The sequence below is a fragment of the Epinephelus moara genome, chromosome 10, assembly GCF_006386435.1.
Source record: "Epinephelus moara isolate mb chromosome 10, YSFRI_EMoa_1.0, whole genome shotgun sequence".
Lineage (NCBI taxonomy): Eukaryota > Metazoa > Chordata > Actinopteri > Perciformes > Serranidae > Epinephelus > Epinephelus moara.
Genome location: NC_065515.1, coordinates 31,256,374 through 31,281,357, shown reverse-complemented (window position 1 = coordinate 31,281,357; position 24,984 = coordinate 31,256,374). Strand labels below are relative to the sequence as shown.

Here is a 24,984-nt window from a genome sequence, read left to right as displayed (position 1 = left end):
TCAGAAATGAGAGGTCAGTGGAATGAGGGACAGTGGATTTTCTTGTCTGTTGATTGTTACAAATCTATATTTGAAAAATGTCTTTATTCACATTTACACTAACGCTTTTGGCCATTTGAAGGAAGCAGAAACAAACAACACTGACATCGCCTCACATTTCAAGTTGATGTGTCAAGTTTGCTTGACGGTTGCTTATTTACACATCCAAGCAAATTAGCAGTCATTTGGAATTTTGCTGAACCTGTTATTCACTCTCCTTTTACCTCTGTTGTTTGTCTCCATCAGCTCTTGAAGAAAATATCTTTTTCTTTAGCTGCAAAATGCTCCACTATGCTCACCAGCTGCTAGGGGAGGGAATCAAGAACCAGTTCCAGTTGAGAACCAGGTCCACATTATCAGATGCATTAAAATCATGTGCCTCTGAGCTTTTCAACCCCTTTTATCTATGCCTGCATGTTTTCTTTGCATACCATTGACGTCAAACTCATGCATCTACGCTGCTGGAAAATTGTAAGGGGAAGTCACAACAGAGGGGAAGAAATGGTCCAAAGCCTGTGTTCATTTCACAAAACATGACAATTGGCAACACCAGCAACATGCTGAAATATCTTTCTATACAATGTAGGCTTAAATTACGGGAAAGCCATGTATCTGACACTGTGAACATGCGCCACGTTGCTGCAGAGGGTAAAGATCCTGTTATAATGACATTGGCACCATGCAGCCGCACTGTGTACAGACTCAGATAATGAAACATTTGCGTTGACGGTGAGTGTGTGTAGACCCATGTTTTTTTCCCCCCAACTAGACAGTTAATCAGGAATCAGTAAGGGAAGTAGGGTTGTCAAAAGTATCGATACTCTGAAAAGTATCGATACTCAAACGCTGTATCCGGATACAATACTAATTTACAAAAGTATCGATACTAACAGTGAACGCCACCTCAGCGCCTGTCGGGTGCGCGCGACGGGTCCGACGGACACGTGCTGTTCAGGCAGCGTCTGGCAGGCACAGAGCCCTCGCTGCAACCCGGCTTGTTGACGTCGCTATGCATGCACGCAAACATTTCTGTTGCTGTAATATGGCCAGCGCAGCTGCAGCAGGATCAGAGCAGCCAGTTTTGGTCAAAAATGATAAAGGAAAAAGCGCTCTTTGGAAATATTTAGTGAAGTGAACACAGCACGCAGCGGAAGGCAGGTACAGCCCCTCCCCTCACTAGCAGCTGAGCAGCTGGTGTCGCCAGCATCAAACTAAAATATAACTTCTAACGTTAATGTGGAAGCTAAGCAGAAAACTTTATCAGTCATGCCCATCTGTAACATTAATAGACAATGTTAGTTTAACAGGACAAAACAATTATGTGTGTCTGAAAAGTTATGTTAACTGTAAAGTCACAGATTGAAGCTGAAAAAACATTTGGTTTCTCCCGTAACCCCTGGTTTTGTGATCACACAGTGAGGTAGAAACAGGAGCATCCTGAGCCTAAACTACCAGCTCTATTTGATCAGCAACGAAAATGTGGTGCCAATTCACCAGAAGCACAGAAAAAAAACAGGGCTGTAGATAAATACATTTGTATGGACAGATCTTGTTCCTGGTTGTTATTTATTTTGGGGGGATTTTTTGTTGTTATCACTGATGTTACTGTTCTGATCTTTATTTAAAAAATGACATGCTGCTGTATCGAAAATGGTATCGAGTATTGAATATTTTCCTGGGTATCGATATCGAGTTTGAAATTTTAGTATTGTGACAACCCTAAAGGGAAGTGATAAAAATCTGAACTGATAAGCAGAATTGATAATCGCATTGGTACCAATAAAATCGTATCAATTCCCTTCGCGTCAGCTAGTTGCTAAGTTGGCCTGTCGGCTGTTTGGTGCTGGGCCGGTAGTTTACAGAGCTTTCCTGCTGAAAACAGCTGCCTGCTCTGGTTGACAATGATGCTGACGAGAGCGGTAAGACTGAACCAAAACAAAAAGACAATGAATGAGTTGAAAGAAGTTATAATGCTACATGGAGCTGACATACACAAATAAATGCATATGACATATTTTTAGTTAAATGGTTAAAGTTAAATTTGAGTAAAAAGCCTGCTGCCTCTGCGACCCGACTTCAGATAAGTGGATTAAAATGGATAGATAGATGGATAAAAGGTTTAAAATGCTTAAAAAAATGCACCCAGTTTTCTGAATAATTTAATCACAGCCCAGCCTGTATACAAGAAATTACACAGAAAAGTGATACCAATTGTTGTTTATGTTGGCAAAATAAGAGAAGTTCTGAATTTGAAAGCCCCCCTTTAGCCCTATAGCAGAAACCAGGGCACTATTGAGCAGGTTGGCCCAGGACTAGCAGCGATACAGATAAAGCCTGTATTACTCACGGCCTTCACACTGAGATGACTGTTTCGGGGCTAATGCTTATCAGAGAGCAGCCAGGCAGGCGCAACGAGCAGGGTGTCTTTCTGTCATCTGAGTTGCTCTCTGAAGCATTTCTCTGGGGTGTTTATGTGCGTGTGCGTGCGTGTGTGTATGTTTGCACACAGGTATTTGTCAGTGTGCATGTGTGTGAGCCAGAGATATAAAGTGCCAGATTAATAGGGTGTAAGTCAGTTATGAAACTGAGGCGAAGCACTAAAATGAAGGTCACAGACACTTAAGGAAAGACTTGACAGTGCATTCACTGACACTGTCTTTGCTGCCTGTGTGAGTTGATAACTCTCTGGTCTTTACGCTTAGCTGGAGGTCAACATCCAAGATTTCACTAAGTCAAGTCAGGGTAGCGGTCAATAATTAAGCAGCTGGAACAAAAGTTTGGGTCAGGTCAAAAAATACATACAGTATTACAGATGGGAATCAGGTCACTCTATCAACTTTTCAGTAAATGTATTTAGTCCCCTTATGTCAGCTTAAATCAGTGTGGCTTTGAATGCATCAAATAAAAATGGAAGGAATGCTTTTCTATCAAAAGATCAGCGACCTCTAGTTCATCTGGTAGTGTTTGTGTCATATAGGCTAAGTTAAATTCTTGCAGCGGCCAGTGTTTAATTCTGACCTGCAGACCCCTCTATTTTCAACCTTTCCTGTTCATCTTCAGCTGAACTATCAATCAAAGGCAAATTGCCCAAAAATAATATAAAAAAAAAGTCATTTCAGTTGATCCTGCCATAGATAAACAGATTATGTATTTATAAAAAGCACTGTATAAATATAATATAGAAAACTGACCACTTCATGTGGGTAATGCAGTTTTGTGTGGGCAGCATAAATATAGAAGACCTTTATTAGCATTTTTAGTAAGTTGATGAGAAATAAGGAAAAACGTAATCGTGACCAGCAAACTTTTCTTTTTTAAATCACTCACCAAAATCTACTCTTACAGGATGCATTTTTTACAGTAAATCTGTTGTTTAACTTGTTTCTATCCCTCTTTTATAATTTATTTTAATCTTCTTATTACACATTCTGTTTTATCTGGTCTTAGCCTATTTTCAGTGTTTTTATTTGTTGGAATTTATGGTGTTGTTGTTTTTATCCTGATGGTGTATACACCATCAGGATAAAAACAACAACACCATAAATTCCAACACCATTCTTGTTCTCTAAAGCAGTGGTTCTCAAATGGTGTGCCGCGGCAAATCCAGGTGTGCCGTGGGATTTTGTGACAACCATACATTATAGCAATTATAGCAATATTCAACAAGGCCTATACAAAAAGTTATGAATGAATGTTTAAGTGACTGTATCAGTGTGTTGTATGCACCCATTTCCTAATAAAGAGGCAAACTCTGCCTAAATTTCATTTAATTTAAAAAACATTCACAGGGAACGTTTGTCGCCGTTCACACGAGAATTATAAGTGTGTGACACATCACATTATCTTCCATAATTTCCCATTTAAATGGATGTGTTATTGGTGCTTTGATTGTATTTTAAATTGATCACAATTAATTCTTGAATCATTTTGTTAATAAATATTTCATGAGCAATAGTGCCAACACATATTACAGAGGCTATTGTGCACAGATATAAATACAGGTGTGCCTTGAGACTTTGGTTTGCTCTTTGGTGTGCCTTGAGCACAAAAGTTTGAAAGCCACTGCTCTAAATCACTTTGTAACTGTGTTTTGAAAACTGCTATACAAATAAAGTTTATTATTATTATTATCATTATTGTTATTAAGTACAACACTATGTATTACAAACATACAGAACCAAAAACATGGTGTAGGAGATTACACATTTACTATATAACAGTATAAATAGAATATTATCTAATTTCAAGTTCAAAAATTCACATCTCACTCCTAAAGAAAATTGTGGTAACACAAGTATCTTATGCAGTATGGGGCTTAACAGAAAGAAAATGTGTCAGTTAAAGTGATAAGCTGCAAGATTCTTGTTTTTTTCTGGCAACCACTCTGGTGATTAATAGTAATTGCTTTTGTGTTTTGCATAGGGGCCGCTCACTGACACTCTGCAGCTTCATACTAACTGATGTGTTGTATTCCAAACAAGCTGCTGTTGTTGCTTCAGTAGATGTAAAACACTTAGCTTTCGACAGGATGTAAGGCTTTTTTTCCCAGCGACAATACACATTAGCAGCAATAGTGTCATAACTGTAAGATCTTAGACTCTATTATATGGATCCATTTTTTAATGATATACACACAGGAGAAACCCTGTACTGTCTGGATTTACAGTGGGTATAAAGTTCCCTTGTTTGTTTAACCATGTACACAGTCATGAGACACCAACATGTTTGTGTCATCACCAATGCTCTACAGGTGTGATCAGGTGATCTCTTTACCTGATGTAACCCTTTCTTAGTCATTGTACACACAGCATTAATGCAAAACAAACTAGAATTACCACATCACTGTTGTGTGCCTCTGTGAACCAGTCAAGTTGCAGTTTACATCCATGTCTGTCCAGACTCATATAATATAGACCGTTTTTAACAACATAGCTGTATCTTAACTAAGTTTCCTTGGTGGCTGATAGGAAGTAAACAGGGACCAAAGCTGTTTCCCTAGCAACAGAAAAGCAATGAAATGGTCTATAGTTATGTAGTGAGGACTTTGAGGGAATTTAATAAAAGGTGTGAAGTGTTTTTTTTGGCAAAATTTGGGTGCTTAAGACACATCATCAACAAGGCAGCACAGAAGTTATACAATCACCACAGTTTCAAGGTGAATACCCAAAATTAGTGTCTCCAATTCAGCATCTGACCAAATGTCTCCCCTTCTTTTCCTGAGTTATGACGCTGATTGATGGCCAGAAAACATTATGATGTCACAGCAAAGTTGACCTTTGACCTTTTGGATATAAAATTTCATCACTTTGTTTTATCCTATTAGACATTTGTGTTAAATTTTGTCATAATTAGCATATGAATTACTGAGTTGTGGCCAAAATGTGTTCTGTGAGGTCGCAAATTCTAATCACTTCATTGTTGAGTCCAAGTGGACGTTTGCGCCAGATGTAATGAAAGTCCCTCAAGGCATTCCTGAGATATCGTGTTTATGAGAATGAGACGGTCAGACAACCTGAAAAAATAAAGCCTCCGGCCACGGCTGTTGCCGGCACGAAGGCATAAAAAGGAGAACAGAAAAGCAGGATGTGGAGAGAACAGCAAATGTGGAATTGATTTTTACTTCAACTCCGGTTCGCATCACATAAAAATAAACAAAATACTTTTGCTTCGCTGCCTGTCGTAGACCAGATGTTAACAGACACACCTAAATGCCTACATACAGTTGGCATCATTTAGGAAACAAAATGTTCCCCTTCTCTCACTTTCTGAGGCCTGCGGTGCAGATTTGCCGCACTGAGGTGATGCTGGGGGATTGTACTTTCAAATGCACCTCTAGAAAAAGATGCCTTTGCTTAATATGCCTGGCAACAGTTCGTATTTCCTAAGAGGCTGGAGACATGAGCAGGATTTATATCTTTTTAGCAGCAAGTCATTTCAACTCTTCTTTAGTCAGTCTAGAGGCAGAGAGACAGACGCAAACATGCAGACGTAATGTAATAAAAGGAAGAGATATTGAACCTCCAAGAGACACGGAGGGAATGTGGCAAACAAAATAAGAAGGTAGAAAGCATTTCCGTTGTCACATCTACTGAGTGTGTGAATGAAACAAATGACCCTATTAGAACGATTACATCAGTAAGTGGGACAGAGAGTCTAATCAGGTTCAAACATGCAACAATTTCCTTAATTAGAATCCTTTCCATTCCCCGACTCTGTATGTCGCCATCCTGTACAGGCGAGTCCACACCAAGCCACACTGGACCATAAAGCAACATTAATAACAGATAGCACCCTCTCAAACCTGTTCCCAACTCCTAAACACACACACGACATGGGGTGATGCAAATACAGATGGCAAAATACACACAGACAGGAAACAAGAAACATCACATTACTGCATGTGTACATATATAGAGGTGCAACAACGACATGCATACTGAGTCATCAAATCATGCAGCTGAAATGTCTGAAATAAATACCAAATCAGACCATTCCACCTGTGAAGATTATGTGAATCAAGCTGTGGATTCTGCATCTGCAGCCTACATGTCTTGAGGGAAAGAAGCAGACCATAATAACCCACCTCTCCTCTTATCTGTCCCTTTCTCTTTCTCCCACTTCTCCCTCCCTCCCGCTTTTTTCTCCAACTTTCACACACTGAGTCGCTCTATTGCTTGCCGCAACGGCCACCTCACCAGAACCTTGTACCCTCCCAGTGCAAGGTACACAGCCTGCATACATTCTGGCACCAAATCAACAAACACCATCACTCCCAATTCCACATTGCATCTTTCTTTTCCACTGGCAGCTGCACACACAGATGTGTTTTAGAGGATATGAAAGCCCCCTCTTCCCGTTGCAGCAGAGCACTCCTCCCATCTCTTTTCGCTTTCTTTCACCTCAGTCTGCTCCTCTCTTCCACACCATGGACCTCTTTCTCTCTCTCTCTCTCTCTCTCTCCTCTCTATATCTTTTTGTAGCTACTATCCCTGCCTCCTCTCATCCAAATCCTCTCTCTTAGCCCTCCTGGGCAAAATCTCTCAGTCCATCCTCCTCTCCATGCTTTCTTTTTTATCTGTCTCTCAGCTCGCCTGCCTTTCCTCTCACTCAGGCTGTCTCGAGAGGTATTTGTCATCATAGTGTACATGGAGCTCCTATGGAGGATGCCTTCAGACTAGGCATAGGAAAAGAAGAAGGGGAATGCTTGATAGTGATGTAGATAAACCTGAGGTAACAAAGTGTGCATGCTTCACTGGCCAAGCACTTGCAAAAGTTTCATTTCTGCCATTCACAGTAATATGACCAAACCTATCTCTCATGTTTCAGAAAATATCAACATTGAAAGCACAAGACAAGTGACAGCCAGATAGGCTCAACATCAGCTGTGTGATACATTTCTGAAAAAGCATTTAATCAAAACTGGTTTCCTGTAAGTTTCATGCTGTCATCAGACTGTAATCAGGCCTGCTGCTAATTAAGAAACTTCTTTCTCAAGCCATTAATAAATACTGCTGACACAGTCTAAGCCTCTCATTTATCCCAATTACAACAGACACAGGACAGCTACAGTGTAGCAGTCCAAACTATTTTAATTTTAGAACAGTAAAAGAAAGAACAACAAACTATGGCCTCGCTGAGACTGCTAGCCCAAATCTATTTTTTGGACTATCCAGATTGTACTGAGATTGATTTTGGAAAGTGGTTTGAAAGCAATTCTTATCAGATGTCTACAAACAATCTCAGTCCAGCCGTACAAATTGGATTTTAAAGTGTCTTTGGCATCACCCACAACACAACACAACGACGATGCTTACTAGCATAGCCCTATGGAAGAGTTCATCTGGTGCGATGGAGGAGTTCTGCACCACGACTTGACAGCGTGATCGTTAGAGGGTGAAATAATGGACCTCCATTTCTCACGCTTACACATTAAAAAGCCGCAACATCAGCGCAGATTTACAAATGCCTACACTGTTACCAAAGCAACCCATGCAGATCGGTTGGTGATGCCTGAACACACAAATCTGATGTGATCACTTCACAGTGTGGACAGTCTGTCTTAAAGATCTGATTTGAGAAGGAAATTTGATTTGCCTGCAGTCTGAACTTAGCCTAAGAGTTTACAGCCACATGAGCAGCTCTGTGAGGTTTTACTTCAGGGAAGCCGTGTTTTAAACTAAATGCTAACATCAGCAGCTGTGTTTACCATATCGTAGCTTTCAGAAATTCCTTCTCTGACTCAGAAAGACAAGAAGGCTGGTGTGACATTTTTTTCCCATTCAGATGCTTGTAATTACGGCCTGAATTATATGAAGCAAATGTAGCATTAACACAAATTACAGCTGAGGTTGATGGGAATATAAATAGTTTTGTGGGTATCTGGTCCTAAACCAAAGTGTTGGATTTGGAGTTTAGATTAAAAGTTTAATCTGATGTTGGAGTTAGATGTAAAATCAGGGGATCAACAAAATTAGTAGAAGTCATCCTGAGGGGAACACGCCAATAAGTAGCCAATAATATTTGTTCAGACATTTCAACCTCATGGTGGTGAAGAGACAAACAGTCATGGAATCACCAATGTCAGAGGCGTCATCTTCCAGGGACCATGACTGGCAATGCATCGGTTGTTAAGATTATTTCAGCCTGGACCAAAGTGTGGACAGAGTGGCTAAAAACATCACTATAACCCAAAATGGATATGATGTCATTTTGATACTGTCTGTCATCAGGAGTGAGAGAGGAGGTGCCAGTTCCACCTCTGTGACAAATGGGATGAAGATGTCAGTGCTGGTGGATGTCAGAACTCTGGTTTCCTCATTAACAGGAGCAGGGAGGATAATAGGGACTCGTCCTTGGCCTCAAAATAACAATGATTACATGTGATACTGGAGCCGCCCGTGGCTGCGGGCCAAGAGAACAATGAGGCAAGACCATGTAGGAGAAAAGAGCCACAGTGCTCACACAGCAGAATAGCTGAAGTATCACTTTTCCCCCCCATCCCGTCTTCTTTCCCTTCTTTACATTACATCACTTTTTGTCTCTGCTTCTCACTTAATCTGCTTCCTTCATTTCCCACTCTCTTTCTCTTTCTGCCAACTCGGCTAATCACTGGTTCATTCTGGGTTAACTTGGTGAGCTACTGTATCTCAGTGAAGAGGAACAGACGCAGGGACTGAGCTGCCGTATCTGTTATAAAGCAGGGGTTACATGAGGAAAATGATGCAGTCTACTATTCAGTCAGGTAACAATCATGAACGGAAGCCAGTGCTGAAATGCTTTCATGCCCGGTCGATGCCGACTACTCCTTCAGACAACCACAGACTGGTTATCTAACTGCCTGAATTGAGCATTGTCAAGGGGGGGATTACGAAGTATGAATAAGCGAGTGGTGATGATGAACATAGCAGCGTGAATGGCAGCCTTTGTGGAGCAAACAGACCTCCTTGTTGAGTAGTGGGCAACTGCCAAAGTGGAGGAAGGGTTTTCTAACACAGAGAACAAAGGGAGACAGATTACACACAGCATCAATGCAAACATGCGCTAGTGGTCATTTCTGTGTTGTGTGGAGAAGGTTAAGAGTCACTGCAGCACTAAAGCATTTTTGGAGGATACCAGGTTAAATGTTTAGATAAAGCATGGCTTAATTTCTTGAAAAAAATAAAATGGAGATGGAACTGATAATATAATAGACCAGTGGTTTACCAACTGGTGGGTCCGACTCCCAAAAGTGGGTCATGGGTCCATTCTGAATGGACCACAAGTGACTTGCAAATGTGTAAAGATTGTAAAAAACACACTTTATTTTCAAGTGAATTTCCAGTACAGGGTTTTTATTTTGAAGGGCAAACTAGAGACCGCAAACTAGTTCGAACACATGGCCAAACGCAAGTGTAACACTGAATATATTTAACTGTGTTGATCTTGAACTAATGACTAAAGAGAAATCTGGACCCTGTAGCTCGACTATGTTGGAAACCAATGTTAGACTATAGGTGTAGATTTGTTATACTATAGCCGCCCGTGGCTGCAGACTAATAACAAAAACCCAATAAAAACATGGATGTAGAAGAGGACTTATATTTTGACAAAACTGAAGACATTTTTACCATAAATTGATGGAAAAAGAGCACAAATTGGAGATTAAATGTTCACTACAGTGCAGGAAATTGAGTGGTTGATGCTCACAATTTTCTGGCGGCATATGTCTTTCACCTGTGTGTTTAAACAAAACCTATGCCCTTGATTACCACTCTCAAGTCTGTGGGTTCAATATAAAGCTGGAGCCGAAAGCTGATTTGCTTAGCTGAGCATAAAGACTGAAAAAGGGGGAGGCAGTGAGCCTGGCTCTTGTTGGTGTTTTTGTTTCTTAACAACAGACAAATAATGGCTTAATAAGTTTGCTTTAGTGGTGTTGATAGGAAGCTTTGTAACCCTCTAACAGAGTAATGCTAACTGTTACCCCTGTTTCCAGGCTTTATATCAATCTATGCCCCTTAACTTTGGGCTAGAAAACAAACACACAACATATTTTCCAAATAAGTAAGTATTTCTTGAACTTGAAAGTTTTACCAAAAGGCAAGGAGGGGGCCTGCTACACAGCAATGCAATTTTAATCAGTAGAACACAAACATTTTTCTCATTCAGAGCGCACACACAGGGTCATATGGAGGACCTAACAACTCAGGCGTTGAGAGAAAACACACTCATACATTTTTAAGGAGCTTTAACACAAGACATTAGTGTCTAATGTAGGCCTGTAACTGTACATCAGACTGACTGTGCCAGACCCAAACCTGGCAACCTTTTGTCTGGGAACGTTGTTTAGTAGAGGTTAATTGAATTATGGCAGGAAATATATAAATGACATTACTTTGATCAGAATTGAGGGGATTCACTTTGTGCCAGTGTCTCAGGAGGTCATTCATAATTATAATCCTTCAGGCACTCTAGTGTAGTGAGACATTCCAATAAGTGTCGGGCAAACTGAGTATTTCTATTCACTTAAGAAATTACGCTGGGCACTATGGCAATAGAGGAAGAAACGATAATTAAAGAGTGAATTCAGAGAGGAGATACTGTAGCAGTGAGTCAGTCAGTCTGATGGCTGTGGACTAACCGAACTGTATGATGGTACGATAATCTATTCCTGGACAGGAAAGATGGGAGGGAGGCTCCGAGTCCAATCAATACCCAGAGGAACCAGTGATTATTGTACATTACTACACCATTCCTCCCATTTCCTTTCCCACTCAATGACAAGCAGAGGAAGACGTCTTTAATGACTTAGTCGGCTTTGATTTCTAATGCCTTTCAAAAAGGAGATTGAGGAAGATCTATGCAGCATTTCATTCTGATTCACTTAGCTCTGGAGTTCCTACGCAGAAATGTTAAGCAAGCAGTGCACTGTAGACACAGCACAGGAGGTGTAACATGGTTGTTTTATTAAAATGACTGCTTCATTTGAAACTAATGCAGGATTGAGCAAATTCAGCTGGAACAACAGATTTGACCTTTTTTCGGTTTTCAGTTTAAAAAAAGAGGCAAATTAATAACTCTTCTCCAAGTGAGTGGAGACAGCCATGCTCAAAAATCTCCACACAAACAACAGGCTGTTGACTCGCATGCTTCAATAAACACTGATCAGGAGGAAAGTGAAAAACCGAAGATATTTCACTCCCAAATGCAAATATGCATGTTAAAGCAGCGGCAATGCCGTTTATTTTCCTTGACAGCCAATTTCTTCAGGCTTCATCAGAAACACTGCAATCACAGCCTTCCCGTAGCACTTTTCCGAGGGAAATGACAGGAGTAAACGCTGCAGCAAGCAGAACACAACACGGTGCACCAGAATCATGATGCTCTGACCATATGAGAAAAATATGTGTCGCCGACAAAACAGGCGTGGTGCTGCAAACGGCACGTAGAGAATATGTTCTTTGATACGTGATGGTGTGGACTGAGCAGCAAACAAAAAGGTGTGGAGTAAAGAAAAAATAGAGGGGTGAATCCAGAGGAAGTGCAGGAGAAGGACGCTCAGTGAAAGCCTGTACTTTACTATCGAAGGCTTTTATCAGTCAGCATTGACAATGTGCAAATACATGAGCTGGAACAGAATGTCCCCCCTCAGCTTTGAAAAGACTTTCACCACATTCAAATTCTTATTAATTCAATCAATCTGACTGGACTGTTCACACAAGCAACAAAAGATGCAAAACACAAGTAAACAAAAAGAAAGCAACAACCATCTTAGTCCTAATCATGCACCCTGACCTCTTCAACTCCTTCAGTGGACCAGCAGTCAGTACAAAGTCATGCTGAGCAGCAAAGCTTTGTTTAAACCAACATAACTTTATTTATTAAATTCTAGTGAAGATCCCACAGCTCCCACAGATGCCAGCTTGTATTGTAGGAAACTGTGTAAAAATGATGCACAAGACATCAAGAATATATCCACTTGACGGACCGGTGCAGTCATCAAAACATCTTGGGTTTAAATACTTCTTTCAGTGTAAATATCAAATAGCTTCAATGAAGAGCTGAAACAAGTTGTTTTAGAATATATACCGTTAGACAGTTGGAAATTCAATATTTTTTCCAACCTGGGAGCTACTTTAAGGTAACGTAAAAGAAAAGCTGGCATTTAAGGGCTAATCTAAGGTGTTACAGACCCCCTAAATCTTTTAGCAACATCCCTTGTGTCACTTATTTACGTATGTTCAACATCATACAAAATCTAAAATGTAAAATCAGAATTTTAAAATGGCTAAAATCTGTATTTTCGTAGAAACAACCAAATGTCATTGTAAAAAGAATGTGATATTGTGAAAGGGGTTGCTAATAGTCGCACTGATTTGGGTCACTCTCACTGCCACAGTTACAGAAAACAGCTATAAAAACTCACCATTCTCAGAGGTAGAATGTTAGTCAAAAAAGCACCTAGTTTACATTGTGTCTTTGGTTTATCTGTTTATCTGCAATAATAATTAAAGGTTAAACATAGACGGATGGTTGACAAAGTATTTTGGCAGGTATTTCTTCCTATTCTCAATAATATTTGCTTTTACATTCAGACAAAATGTAATATTCATCCCCAGGGGGTTGTCATTACATAAATTACAAAACTTTTATTCCCTTATATAAATATAAAGGTATACAAATTAAATAAGCAATTATACATTGTCAACTTTAGCTTACTTTCCTCTACCTGCATAGCAGCAAATCCATGGTGATGAACGCAGCATTTAGTAGTTTAAAGAGACATATTTCCTCAGGAATAGGTAGAGACCAAAAACAGAGCCAAATGAGAGAGGATATTGGACTTATTGTACATTTGCAAGGTGGCCAGAAGGATAAACATTTTCTATAAGGCTTTATTTGACACTGATACTTGATATAATAGCTCAAACTACAGGACACTTGGTCCTTGCCTCCACAGCCGTTTTTTGAAGGTTAATGGTACGAGCGTTACAGAAAGCCCAACAAGGGCTTACAAAATTAATGCAGTGCCTTGGTGACAGATGTTGCTTCTGGCAAGCATAAAAATGAACACTGTGTGAAGAGTGATTCTCTTAAATCTGTCTTCCACATCATCAACGTAAATTGATTAAAAAGGTAGGACAAAAAAAAAAAGGGAAAATACTTAATTTTCACAGGAGATTTACTGAGGTGAAATCTCAGGGGAGAACTCTCTGCCAAGCTCTTATCTGTCATCTACAGCTGTGGGCTCTATGCTAATGTCTGAACAGAAAGTGCTGTTTACCCCATTAAAGAACGACGCATAAGTTACTTTCTCTGAACACTTCAGTCGATAGAGGCTGATGAGCACTTATTCTGTTCCTCATATGCACTAAACAAGCTCCCTTCCTGCCCTACACCATTACCAAACAAGATAAAAACACAGAGCCGTGCAGGAATAAAGGTAATATTAGCTAAAAGAGAAAAGTGATGGAGGAGTGACTTCTGAGATGTAGTCATCATCAGAGGAAGCACGAGAATTTACTGCACCTCTCTACCTAAAACACTAATGTAAAAATATGGCGGCTAAATAAAAGAAGTCACAGGAGGGAGTTCAGAGGGAAACAAAAATGATAGAGGGGATGAAGAGCAACAGAGACTGGCTGAGCTTTAAGATTCCCTTGCTTCTCATTGACTGGCTCTGTGCTAACACTGACATGGATAATACGTCTAGTTATTAGCTGCAGGAGAAAAGAGCTTTTCTCCCCCATGTGCTGTACGTTACACTTTCATAGCCCTTTAGCCTTCTCTAGAGGCTGCAGAGTGGCTAATGTGGAGCAATTCCCCACGACTGAGGCTAAAAACAGCATTCTTCACCGTGGTCATTGTATTTCTCCTGGCTTTGCTTAGCAACTACCAAAAAAAAAAAAATCAAATCCAGGCCTAGTCAGCGCAGGCACAGAGGATAAAGGACAGGGTGACCGAATGCACATCAATCCCACTTTTTTCCTTCAGGAATGCAATATCAGTTACACACAGGAGGAGGCTGGTTATTGACGCAGCTTTGATCCCACAGAATGGAGCCTAAACTCACAGATAAGGTCTCTGCGACATGTCACTGTTTCCACACAAGGCAGGAGACGGGCGACACCAGCAGCATTCTCTCTGTGCTTAGAGTGCATTAAGCTCTGGAGTGTGCATTATCATTTTCCGCTTACAGTTTGATAATCTTCACGGCTATAAATGGAAAAGTATAAATTTCCAGAGAGCATGAATGGGGATTTAGAAGTTGGTTGGCTAGAAGCAAAGATGCATTATGGGTGATATGATTAAGCCATTAAAAACTTGAGAATCTAGGGCAAGTGAATCACCACTGGCAAGACAGATGGTTTATCACAACCCTGGGACAGAAACTTCCTAAAACATATCCGCATCTAATGGCTCTGGATGCAGGTATCTAAACAGCAGTTACGGGAGGATGACGAAACCCGAAGGTGTCTGATAGTGCAGGTGTGGGATCATCTCTGCATTTAGAAAAACAAACCAACAAGAGTCAAGTAACAAAACGACACACTGAGCTGTTGATGGAAGGGTGCGGCCACTCTGATCCGTCATTAAACGGACATAAATTCAACAGAGCGTGCTGCTCTTGATTTGTTTAAGAATTTATTTGACGTAACAAATGCTCCACTCTTTAAACACATGATGGCAACTGCGAAACATATCAATCAGCATATTCCAAAAAATGTTAAGAGGTACCACATCCCAAATTTCTGAGCCACGGAGGACAAAAATACTCTGATTTCACTTGTTTAATTGGCTCACATCACAATAGAGATACCCTTATACTTTTCAGCACAGAGCGTTTTAAGTACACAGATTCAATTCAGTAGTATACACAAAGGCAGAGTCAATACACAGCTGGGAGTTGGACCCAATTATTCAGGGACTGATCACATTTTTTCTCCCATGGTTACAGACACAGGGACCAGTCACAAGTATAGTTAAATCTGATTTAGACCACATTACATACAATATAAAGCTTCACAAAACACTGTTTATGGCCATCATTGATTCACTGTCCATTAGCTATCCCTCAACATGGGCACAAATCTGGCAATAAGGTCGCATTGTCACCAGCCCTGTGCAACAAACAGAAGCTCAGTGAAAAGAAGAACTTAACCAAACTGACAGACAACTAATGTCAACCCAGGTCACCTTTTCTTTTCAAAAAAGCTTTTCTTTAAACAAAAAAATCCTACCTGCTTTCTCCTAATATCGACTCTGATGCCTCGACTCAGGGTACCTGCAGAGATGCTATCTTTTCCCAAATTTAAAATCTGAATACCACAGCATGAGACTCATTGAACTAATTATTTATTTTTTTCTGTGACACCAAACCTGAGTAAACTGCCCACCTTGACTGAATAACTGTGACAGAAACACTGAAATTTGATATTGATGAAGAAAAGAAGACGGTCTTTGGAAATATGGTCTTTTCATAACACTGGACTGTCTATGTAGTAGAAAGATGCAAAATACTTTTGAAATTAGTGCTACATGAACATAGAAAAGGGCCTGTGGCATTCACTTTTGCTTAAGAGGTAGAAAACCTACAACTACCAAAATGCAGTGCAACCACAGACTGTAAAAATAATGGGCGTAGCAACCTTAACGTCACCCGTTAGTTTGTGGACTGCCATTTTGAAGCCTCAAGTGCAGCATGCAGCATTTTGGCAGTTGCCATCTTGGTTTTTTGGAGCCTGAAGGAGGCTGGTACTGTTAAGGACACTATCGGCAGACAGCCTGTCACTCAAAGCAGCTCACCCATCTGTAAGTGTTAATAAAAATGTAAACAGGTAAGTTATATAAAAATGAATCCCCCATACAGTTGTCACGAAGGGGAAAATTAGCTATAGGAACCATAACCGTTTTTTGAACCAGGCTGTAAACATGTTTATTTCTGCTGTAAAGTTTGGCATTTCAATATGGGGGTCCATGGGGATTGACTGGCTTCTGGAGCCAGCCTCAAGTGGCCATTAGAGGAACTGCAGTTTTTGGTACTTCCGTGTTAGCTTCATCTTTCAGCCCCACTGACTGCAGCTTGACTGTGACCAATGAATGCTCCTGCTGGTGGGTTATGTAATAAGAGCTTGGCCATTTCTGCTTGCTGGTAACAAGCAATCTTGAATTACAGTTAAACAGTAAGCTAAAATGTGATTCCGAAAACATTTAATGCATGAATCAGAGAAGTTAGTAACAGAACCTATATTTTATCAGCACTGCTTAGTTTTACAGTTTGATCTCAGTTTTTTAGCTGCTGTTTTTAAAATACAGGAAACAGAATGGCATGCTTCCTGTTCACAAATTCTCTTGTCACAGCCAAACAGTGCATCAATCTATAGTTAAAGCAACAACCCTAGAGTAAGTGAAGGTCACGTTTCACATGATCAGGGAGATCTGGGCACTGATTAGATGGAGAGCAATTCACTGTAGTTCAATCACACATACTACCCACACCATTTTGATACTAAGCTGGTTGAAAACTGGTTAAGTATCCCTTTAATGTGGATCAGTCACATCATGGCCGAATCATTATCTGCTTAATACAGTCAGTATTGGATTGTTGTGTCCCTAATCCTCACAGGAACATGAGGTGATGAATCTTGTGTTTCTTGCAGCAGAAAGTTGATATTGGGTAGTTTGCATGAGCAGACACAGCCACTGTGCCTAGAAAACAGACCAGGAAACGAGGACCAGCAACACAAACTAACATCTATTACAAAGATTGTTGCACTAACTGCAGTGTTTACGTTCATCTGACCAGCAGCTACTTTACTGTAATGATCTTAATTATAAGGCAAGCTGCTTGTAATAAATATGAAGTGTTATCACAGCGAGGAGCCGGCCACTTAATTTTTATAGTTAGCCTGATGTTCTGCTTAATTCTATCATGAAATGTCTTCCCCTGACACATACTGTCAGTTATGTTTTTGACCGATCAGGTAAAGGTTAGTAAAGCTCCAACGTAACCAGCAGCAAGGTCACCCCACATAGAGGCGATTTTCCTCGCTTGCTAATGCAGCTAATGTGCAGCTTACTGTGGAGGGGGAGAGGAAATATATCTCTGTGGAGCATGCAACGACTAAGAGTGAGATGAGCAAAGAGATGCAGAAAGAGAGGCATTAAGTTCAGAGTCATTAGGCACAACACACTGCTGTCATTATATCATGCTGCATTACATCCATCAGCTCCTTCATTAATGAAGCTGTGGGAGGGCACAGAACCAATGGCTCAGTCTGTTTGCCGCTGTGCAAAACAGCCCTTATTTCGGGAAGTTCAGCGTGATGCTTCTTCTTTTCGACACTACCCTGCCTTATACTGCTGTATTTAAAGCAACCTGTGTGACACTGAACCTGACTAAATCTGTCTGAAGCAAAGCTGAGGTATTCTACTTGCTTAAGAGGCAGTGAGAGCGAGAGAGCGGAGGCCTGGCCAAGAGTCTAAGGATGAGTGCATATCCCTGCTTAATATATTTTTCTCATGCATTTTGCAGACTGTAAAGTGCACGTATTAATGCCAAGCATCAAGGATGGAGTTAAACAAGTTTTCATAGAGGAAAATGGACCCTTTAGATCTCACCACTGCCTCAGAAAAGACCTTCACTATCGGATCAAAACACAAGTGAAAAAATGGTTTCAAATTACCATTTTATATCAACTTTACTTGCGAAACCTGTACGCTTTTAAATATTTTATACAGCTGAACCATGGGGGTATTACCAAATGGGCCTACCAGGCCCTGGCCTGGAGGGGCCCCAAGTGTCAGGGGGGCCCCCGGCCTTCATCTGCAAAATGTCACCCAAATAAACACAAACCAACCAGGAAGAGACACAAAAAAGACACAAAATTACCTCAGTAAAACACAAAACCACAAAAGGCTGCATTAAGACTACAACATGCATATCTGAGCTCACTGTCTCATTATCCACCCATGTATGCAATGGAACCTGTTTTATATAATGAAGCTAAGAAATAAAGTTGATGATGCAGACTCTCCTGTAATAGTGTGACATACATTTATTTCATTCCAACATATTTTAAAATGGGCAATTAAGTGCTAGTGTCACAGCTTTTGTGAAGGATACCCATGCATGTCGCTTCAATACATTAATTACTGAAGTATTTTTGGACACTGTCCTGGTGAGAGAAACCACTCAGTTGTCATCTCATTAAGCCCCATGTTTCAGCAGCCAACAACAAAAAAACAAAGTGAGTTAAACTTGAAGATAAATTATATAACAAAAAAAATGTCATTGATAGTGAAAGTATAGAGTTAAAATCGCACATGACCTTTTAAATTTCAGGCTGCAACCCATCATCATCATCATATCTTTTTTCAAAGTGAGAATGAATCTATATCCTGACAAATGTCCTAAATCTTTAACCACTGTGCTGGCTGATTGGGCGACCACAAATTACATGACCTGATTTCCATAACACTGAATCTTATCAACACTGGCCTCTGAGGGAACACAAACTAATTGGTGCGACTTTAACGTTGCGTTTTCTAATGATGGGCGCTTAATTAATCTTTGAAACGCCGGCCTGTGAGTGTTGGCGGCTCGGCGCTACAAAGGAAGATGGCTGAGAGGATCAAAGTCATTCCAGTCTACTGTGGAGGGATTAGGAAAATGTGGTGGAGGCATGGAGACAATCGAGCATCCAAGCCTCCAGCGAGGAAAATCCTTCCCGGCTGCAACCAAAATCTCCACTGGAGAAATCACCCTGACGTGCGGCTGTGCTAGCTGACTGACACGGACACGTGTGAGGGCGGTTATGTGATATCATGTTAATCCCACTGAAGTCCCCAAACCCAATCCCTCTGCTCATGAATCGTGTTAGGGAATATACAGGCAAGTGGGGTGAAGAGGTTTCAAGAGGGCAAGAATGTCACTGCTCTTAATATCTCTGATACAAGCCCAACCTCTGATACTTTTCAGCAACCAACGGTAATGTAGTTTTTTTTATTGTCAAGGATGCATGTCAGTAAGAGTTAAGACATTTTACCATCCCTAAGGCTGTAGTTTATGCATTCAATGTCAAAAACAATATTCTCCAAAAGGGAAAAAAACAAGGCGGAGGCGTTACTTAGATTTGACAGCAATTTAACACAAAGCAGGTGGTCCTGATGCATGAGGAGGCAGATTCTCTCCACAAAAAAAGGGAACGAATTCCCCAAAAAACATAGTGGCTACATTTTTCTTTGTCATATTTTTCTGTTTTTACTATGAGTTATACATTTTTTTTTTTTCAAGAAAACCTATATGTATATAAATATGTCTTCATTACTGTTATCTGCGACATAGTGTTCATTCATGAAATGATTAGAGGTGTAATGAGGGAGCAGCATGGGGCTGAGAAAACTCTCACGGGTGCAGGGCCATAATCACCTATTTAACATGGTGGGGCATTTTCAATCAACACCTTCTACACCCCAGCCCTCGAGGGGAGTCTGGGGGAATTTCTCTCTGGGAGAAATTTTTAGAAATTTGACAGCTAAACTGACCATTTTATAACACTGTGAGCCAAAAATCTTAGATCAGAGGTTCTCAGAGTGCCATTTTAGGAAGCCAGCATACGATTGAGGACCACATAGGAAAAGTGCAAACACTGACTTTTTTTTATAACAAACTATACTATGACTTTTTATGGAATTTTATTTTTAACAATTTTAACAATCGACAGTTATATAGCCTACATAACACTCATTTAACATTCTAGTTTCCACTTTTTTATACATTTGTAAGTAGTAAAATAGAGAAACATTGCAGTGGTTTGATTGTAGCTACCCACAGCAGTCGAGCAGCAGCTTCTGCATTTGAATATTTGGGTGGATGTGTCCACCCAATATATATCATAACTGCTCTCTAGCATGACTGATTGAAGCTTCCACTTCTACTTCTACTTCTCCATTATTCACTTCACTGTGTGTTTGACTGTTCGACCTTGCAGACAATGTGCATGGGTCGATCTCGTCTGTAATAACGTAACCACTATGATAGAGGCTTTTAAACTTTTGTACTTCTGGGGGGAATTCATTCCCTCTCTTGTGGCCAGAATATTCCTCAGCTTAATGATGGGCTAAAACAATCTATCAAACAAACACATGCCAAAGAAGCCCAATTGGAAGCATTTGTTTAGGTTTTAAAAGATATTTTTTGGGGCTTTTTAGCCTTTAATGTATAGGACAGGCAAGTGTGAAGGGGGAGAGACGGAGTGACATGCAGCAAAGGGCCACAGGCTGGAGTCGAACCCAGGCCACTGCGGCAACTTGTACATGGGGCGCCTGCTCTACCACTAAGTCACTGGCGCCCCATTGATACCCTACTTTAAGATTTTTTTTCCCTACAAAACCTCTCTCTTTAACAGCCAAAGTTCTCAGATGTTTTCAAATTTCTAAACCCATGCATACCATAGCTTAAAAGGGGCCGCAGTTGTATACCATGAAACTGTTTACCAAAGTGTAAACGTTGACAATTGTCATACGCCGTACATTTGCTTATTAATGGTATAGAAAAAAAGACAACTGGATGGAGAATTCCTCCTGCGCACGCGCATCTACTTTCCTCCTCAACTGAAAGACATTTTACACATGCTTCCATTTTTTAAAACATGGTTTCATGTTTCAGTTATAATAACTGATAGTAACAATAATAATTGTATGATACAGTACACCATGAAACCAAGATATTTTCTGAGATGGTTATTGTACCGTGAAAATGTCATGCCATTGCAACCCTAGTGCCTCAATACAAGTGGCAAACTTCTGATTTCACATCAGGAATGAACTGATCAAAGAATAAGGATACAATTACAAATCTGTGCAATAATTTGATGCCAACTTTCAGTAGCCTACTTGACAGGTTTATACTTGATGTTACAGATACATGTCATAAGTATTGAGTTTTGATACTCAGCCCAACACATTTTAAACCACTTACCACCATTTACTAAGGGTTGTGGTGGAAATTTGTTTTCCTCGTGCATATGCTTATTTTGTTTCATTCTTCCTATGTGTTTGTAAGTGTGTGACCTTTGCATTCCCCTTTTGTAAACATCAGCCGTTACTTGACATCATCAAGAGATTTACATTGACTATAATCTCACCCTCAAAGACTGACATTGACTGTCTTTTTAACCAGCTGTCTCTTTAACCAGGTGAGTCAGTTGAGAACAGTTTATATACTAGACTGCAACAGGTATGTTCCTCTGATGTAATCAAGAGAATTTAATTAAATCAGGAAAGCCCAAGAAAGCTACAATTGATTTCTCATCTTGTCGTCTGAGTGTAAGTATAAAGATGCCCTGTATTCACTGTTCTGGGCACAAACTCTGAGCCTGAGGTTGCACCTTCTCTGTAGAGGATAAACTCTCGTGCATGAAGCTATTCAGTCTTGTTTGCTGACTCCCAAACAGATTGGCTAAAAAATGCTATTGCTATAAATTGGGAAACTCGTGTGTGTGTGTGTGTGTGTGTGTGTGTGTGTGTGTGTGTGTGGCGTGTGCTATTTGTCTTTACCCTTACAGGTTTAGACCCCTAGTCCATCGTTTTGCCCCCAGTGCTGCTTCCAACCAATGAAGTAACTGTAAAACTGAACTAATATTCCCTCTTTGCTGACCCTCCTGCAGCCTGTTGAAGGACCCGAGGTTGCACTGCTGGGTGCATCAGGCTGCTCCTCCAGTCAGCAGCAGCCTGCTCATGTTACCTCCACCAAGTGTTGAAAGGAGCGCTCATCGGCTGACAGCCCACTGCTCCACTGCATCACTCTGCAGCAGTACTCGCAGGGAGCACAGAGGCAGTCTCTGCAGCCCGCACACAGGAAAACAAGCCTGGCTCGGCAGCTGAGGCTCTCTACCCGGGCTAATATTGTGCCTCTGTTCCAAAAATAGCCTCACTTATAATTCTCTCAACCAGACAACTATGATTTGGCCTATTCAGATCCACTATCAGTGTCATGGAGTGTAAACAGAAGGCATGTTTGTTATACTTATCCTGTTTAGTATAATACTATTATTTATGATTCCCTGCAGAATAATAACATAGGAGGAGCACTGGGGGATAAACAACATCACACTGTTAACAAATTATGGGAATATTATTGTGGGAATGGCAGCCTTTATGGCTTCACCCTTATTAAAATAACAAAACATGCACCTGCCCCAGCTTGGCAACTGACAATGAGGCATCATGTAAATACACAGTGGCAGTCTGTGCTGGTCTGGTCAGGCTAGTTTAGAAATCCCTAAATGACATCATGAAGTTAATAAACATTTGGTTACCTGGCAGATCTCATAATACTGAACTGAGCGGAAACCCCATAAATAAAAACTAGCAGCCAATCGTAGCCTACTAGCAGCCTATGAGGATGCAGTGGAAAAAAACTATAGCAGCAATTACTACAAGTAGACTACCCATGGGAATACTGTAGAAATAGGCTTGTCATGACAGGAGGTAACCGAGAATAAGGTCAAAAGCAGAGACAAGGATGTGCCAAAATGTAGCCATTTTATCTAAAGAGATGGTTAAATATCACTAGGCTGATTTTAAAAAGCAGCTGCTATGCAATACAAGTCAAAACCATTATTTACAGGCCTTTAGTCTAGTCAAGTGGTAATTTTGGGACGCCCTCGTGGAGACAAAAGAACGGTGCCGCGAGGCGCACGGTGCGGCGCTCGTCTCGTTTCCAAACATTACGTCCACCTGTCCTCTCTTCCCTCTCTGCGCTTCCTCACCGCATAGTCCAGAGCCAAAGAGACACGCTCGACTCACCCAGTACACCGGAGGAGCCTTGTGACGGGGCAGCGCCCGGCTCCGGCCTCTCCGCGTCTCCCTGCTGCGCTCGGTGTCGGTGCCGGGAGCTCTCGGTGCCGTCGCCGGCGGTGGCCGCTCCACTGGCGGCCGCCGCGGCTGCAGCGCCTGCCGCTGCCGTCCCCGGGTCGGGCATGCTCTCTATCAGCGAGGAGCGACGGACGATGAAGATATTCTCCGGGAAATTGTACAATGGTATCGCATCTCAGGAGGAGGGCAGAGCATGGGTGTAGCGCGGCGGCCGGCGGGGGTCCGAGTGAAGGGTTAAATGAGTGTGAAAGTGAAGTGAAGGTTGTCGGTGTCGGTGCAGCGGCGGATCATCCTGATGGTGCTCTGGAGCAGGATGCGCGGATAGATGGAGAGCGCTCCTCCGACGACTATAGAGGAGGGACAAAGAGAGGGAGGGTAGGAGGAGGGGGGGCTGGGTGCCACACACAAGCACAAAACACACACACACACACACACACACACACACCTTACAACAATTCACCACAGTGGCCTTATAATTTTATGAGTATTGCCCCAGATTGTCTCAACAGAATTTTAAAAGGAAATCCCTCATGAGAAATTAAATTATACAGTCAGGTTATGTAACTAACAATGATTAGCTACAAACTCTCTTCATGCACATCTCACTTTAAAACTTCAAAATCCTGCAGAAATATTTCAATCACCTTAAAATACTTTATTTTATATATGCATGTATGTGCAGTCTCGTCATCCTCCAGGAGACATTTATATTTATCGCCCCACAGTGACCTCTGCCAGCAGCCAGGCTTCAGATTGGTGCCAGAAATAGAATCCGCTTGGCTTCCTTAAGACCCAGACAAGCAAAAAGCAGGGCTTATATTAATAATAACAATACTCATGTGATCACTATAATGCTGCTAATTGTTGTGCTCTTTTGGAGATTTATTACCCACCTTTAATTTAGACACAATAATCCTCTCAGCAGCAGGTCTCTCAGACAGGTGGTCTCTGCAGTCCAGCAGGTAGACTATTGCTCCTCTGTGAGAATGCACTACCCTGTCCTGGAAGATTAAATAGACCATGACTTATTTATAAATGCAAAAAATATCTTCATAGATTAAAGTTTTAGTGACACTCAGGTGTAGGGACAAGTAATGTCACTTCACTTTCAGTCCACAGGACACTCTGCAATACACACTGTGTCTGCAGCAGCTGTATGGTATGTATTTGAATTGGAGAAACTGCTGCTTGATCCACCGGCATTTTTATCACTTCACTATCCTCATCAACAGACTATAAGCATGAAGGCCTGCAAAGCAAACTGTGTTGTCATATCTGCTCATAGTTGACATACAGCAAACAATGGTCAGCCTTTACCACAGCAGGCCTACACCCAAGATCATCCCTTAAAACAAACACAAATCTGTCAGTTAGTAAAACATACATGTATATTTTTGTCATAAATGGCACAGTGTGCAGTTTAACAACCAGTGGCAGTGTTGTTAAACTGCATGCATGTGCGTGTGTTTAAAGAGGGTGGAAGTAATTTGTTCCCAACAAAGAGGATTTGATCATCTATAATAAGATCCATCACCTGATTAACAGTCTTTTTGGTCAGAGGCGAGAGAGATGTTTGTGTATTGGTGGTGC

At 41.0% G+C, this 24,984-nt stretch overlaps 1 protein-coding gene across 2 annotated transcripts in view; it reads right to left on the bottom strand.

The window, feature by feature from the left end:
- ano8b (anoctamin 8b) overlaps window positions 1–23,724 on the bottom strand; it is a 56,316-nt gene extending 32,592 nt beyond the window's left edge. For both annotated transcript variants that reach the window (XM_050055444.1, XM_050055445.1), the window contains exon 1: window positions 23,326–23,724. In XM_050055444.1, the coding sequence (XP_049911401.1) occupies window positions 23,326–23,500 (175 nt within the window). In that variant the 5' untranslated portion in view covers window positions 23,501–23,724. The remainder of the gene's footprint in view (window positions 1–23,325) is intronic.
- Window positions 23,725–24,984: the final 1,260 nt, after the last annotated feature.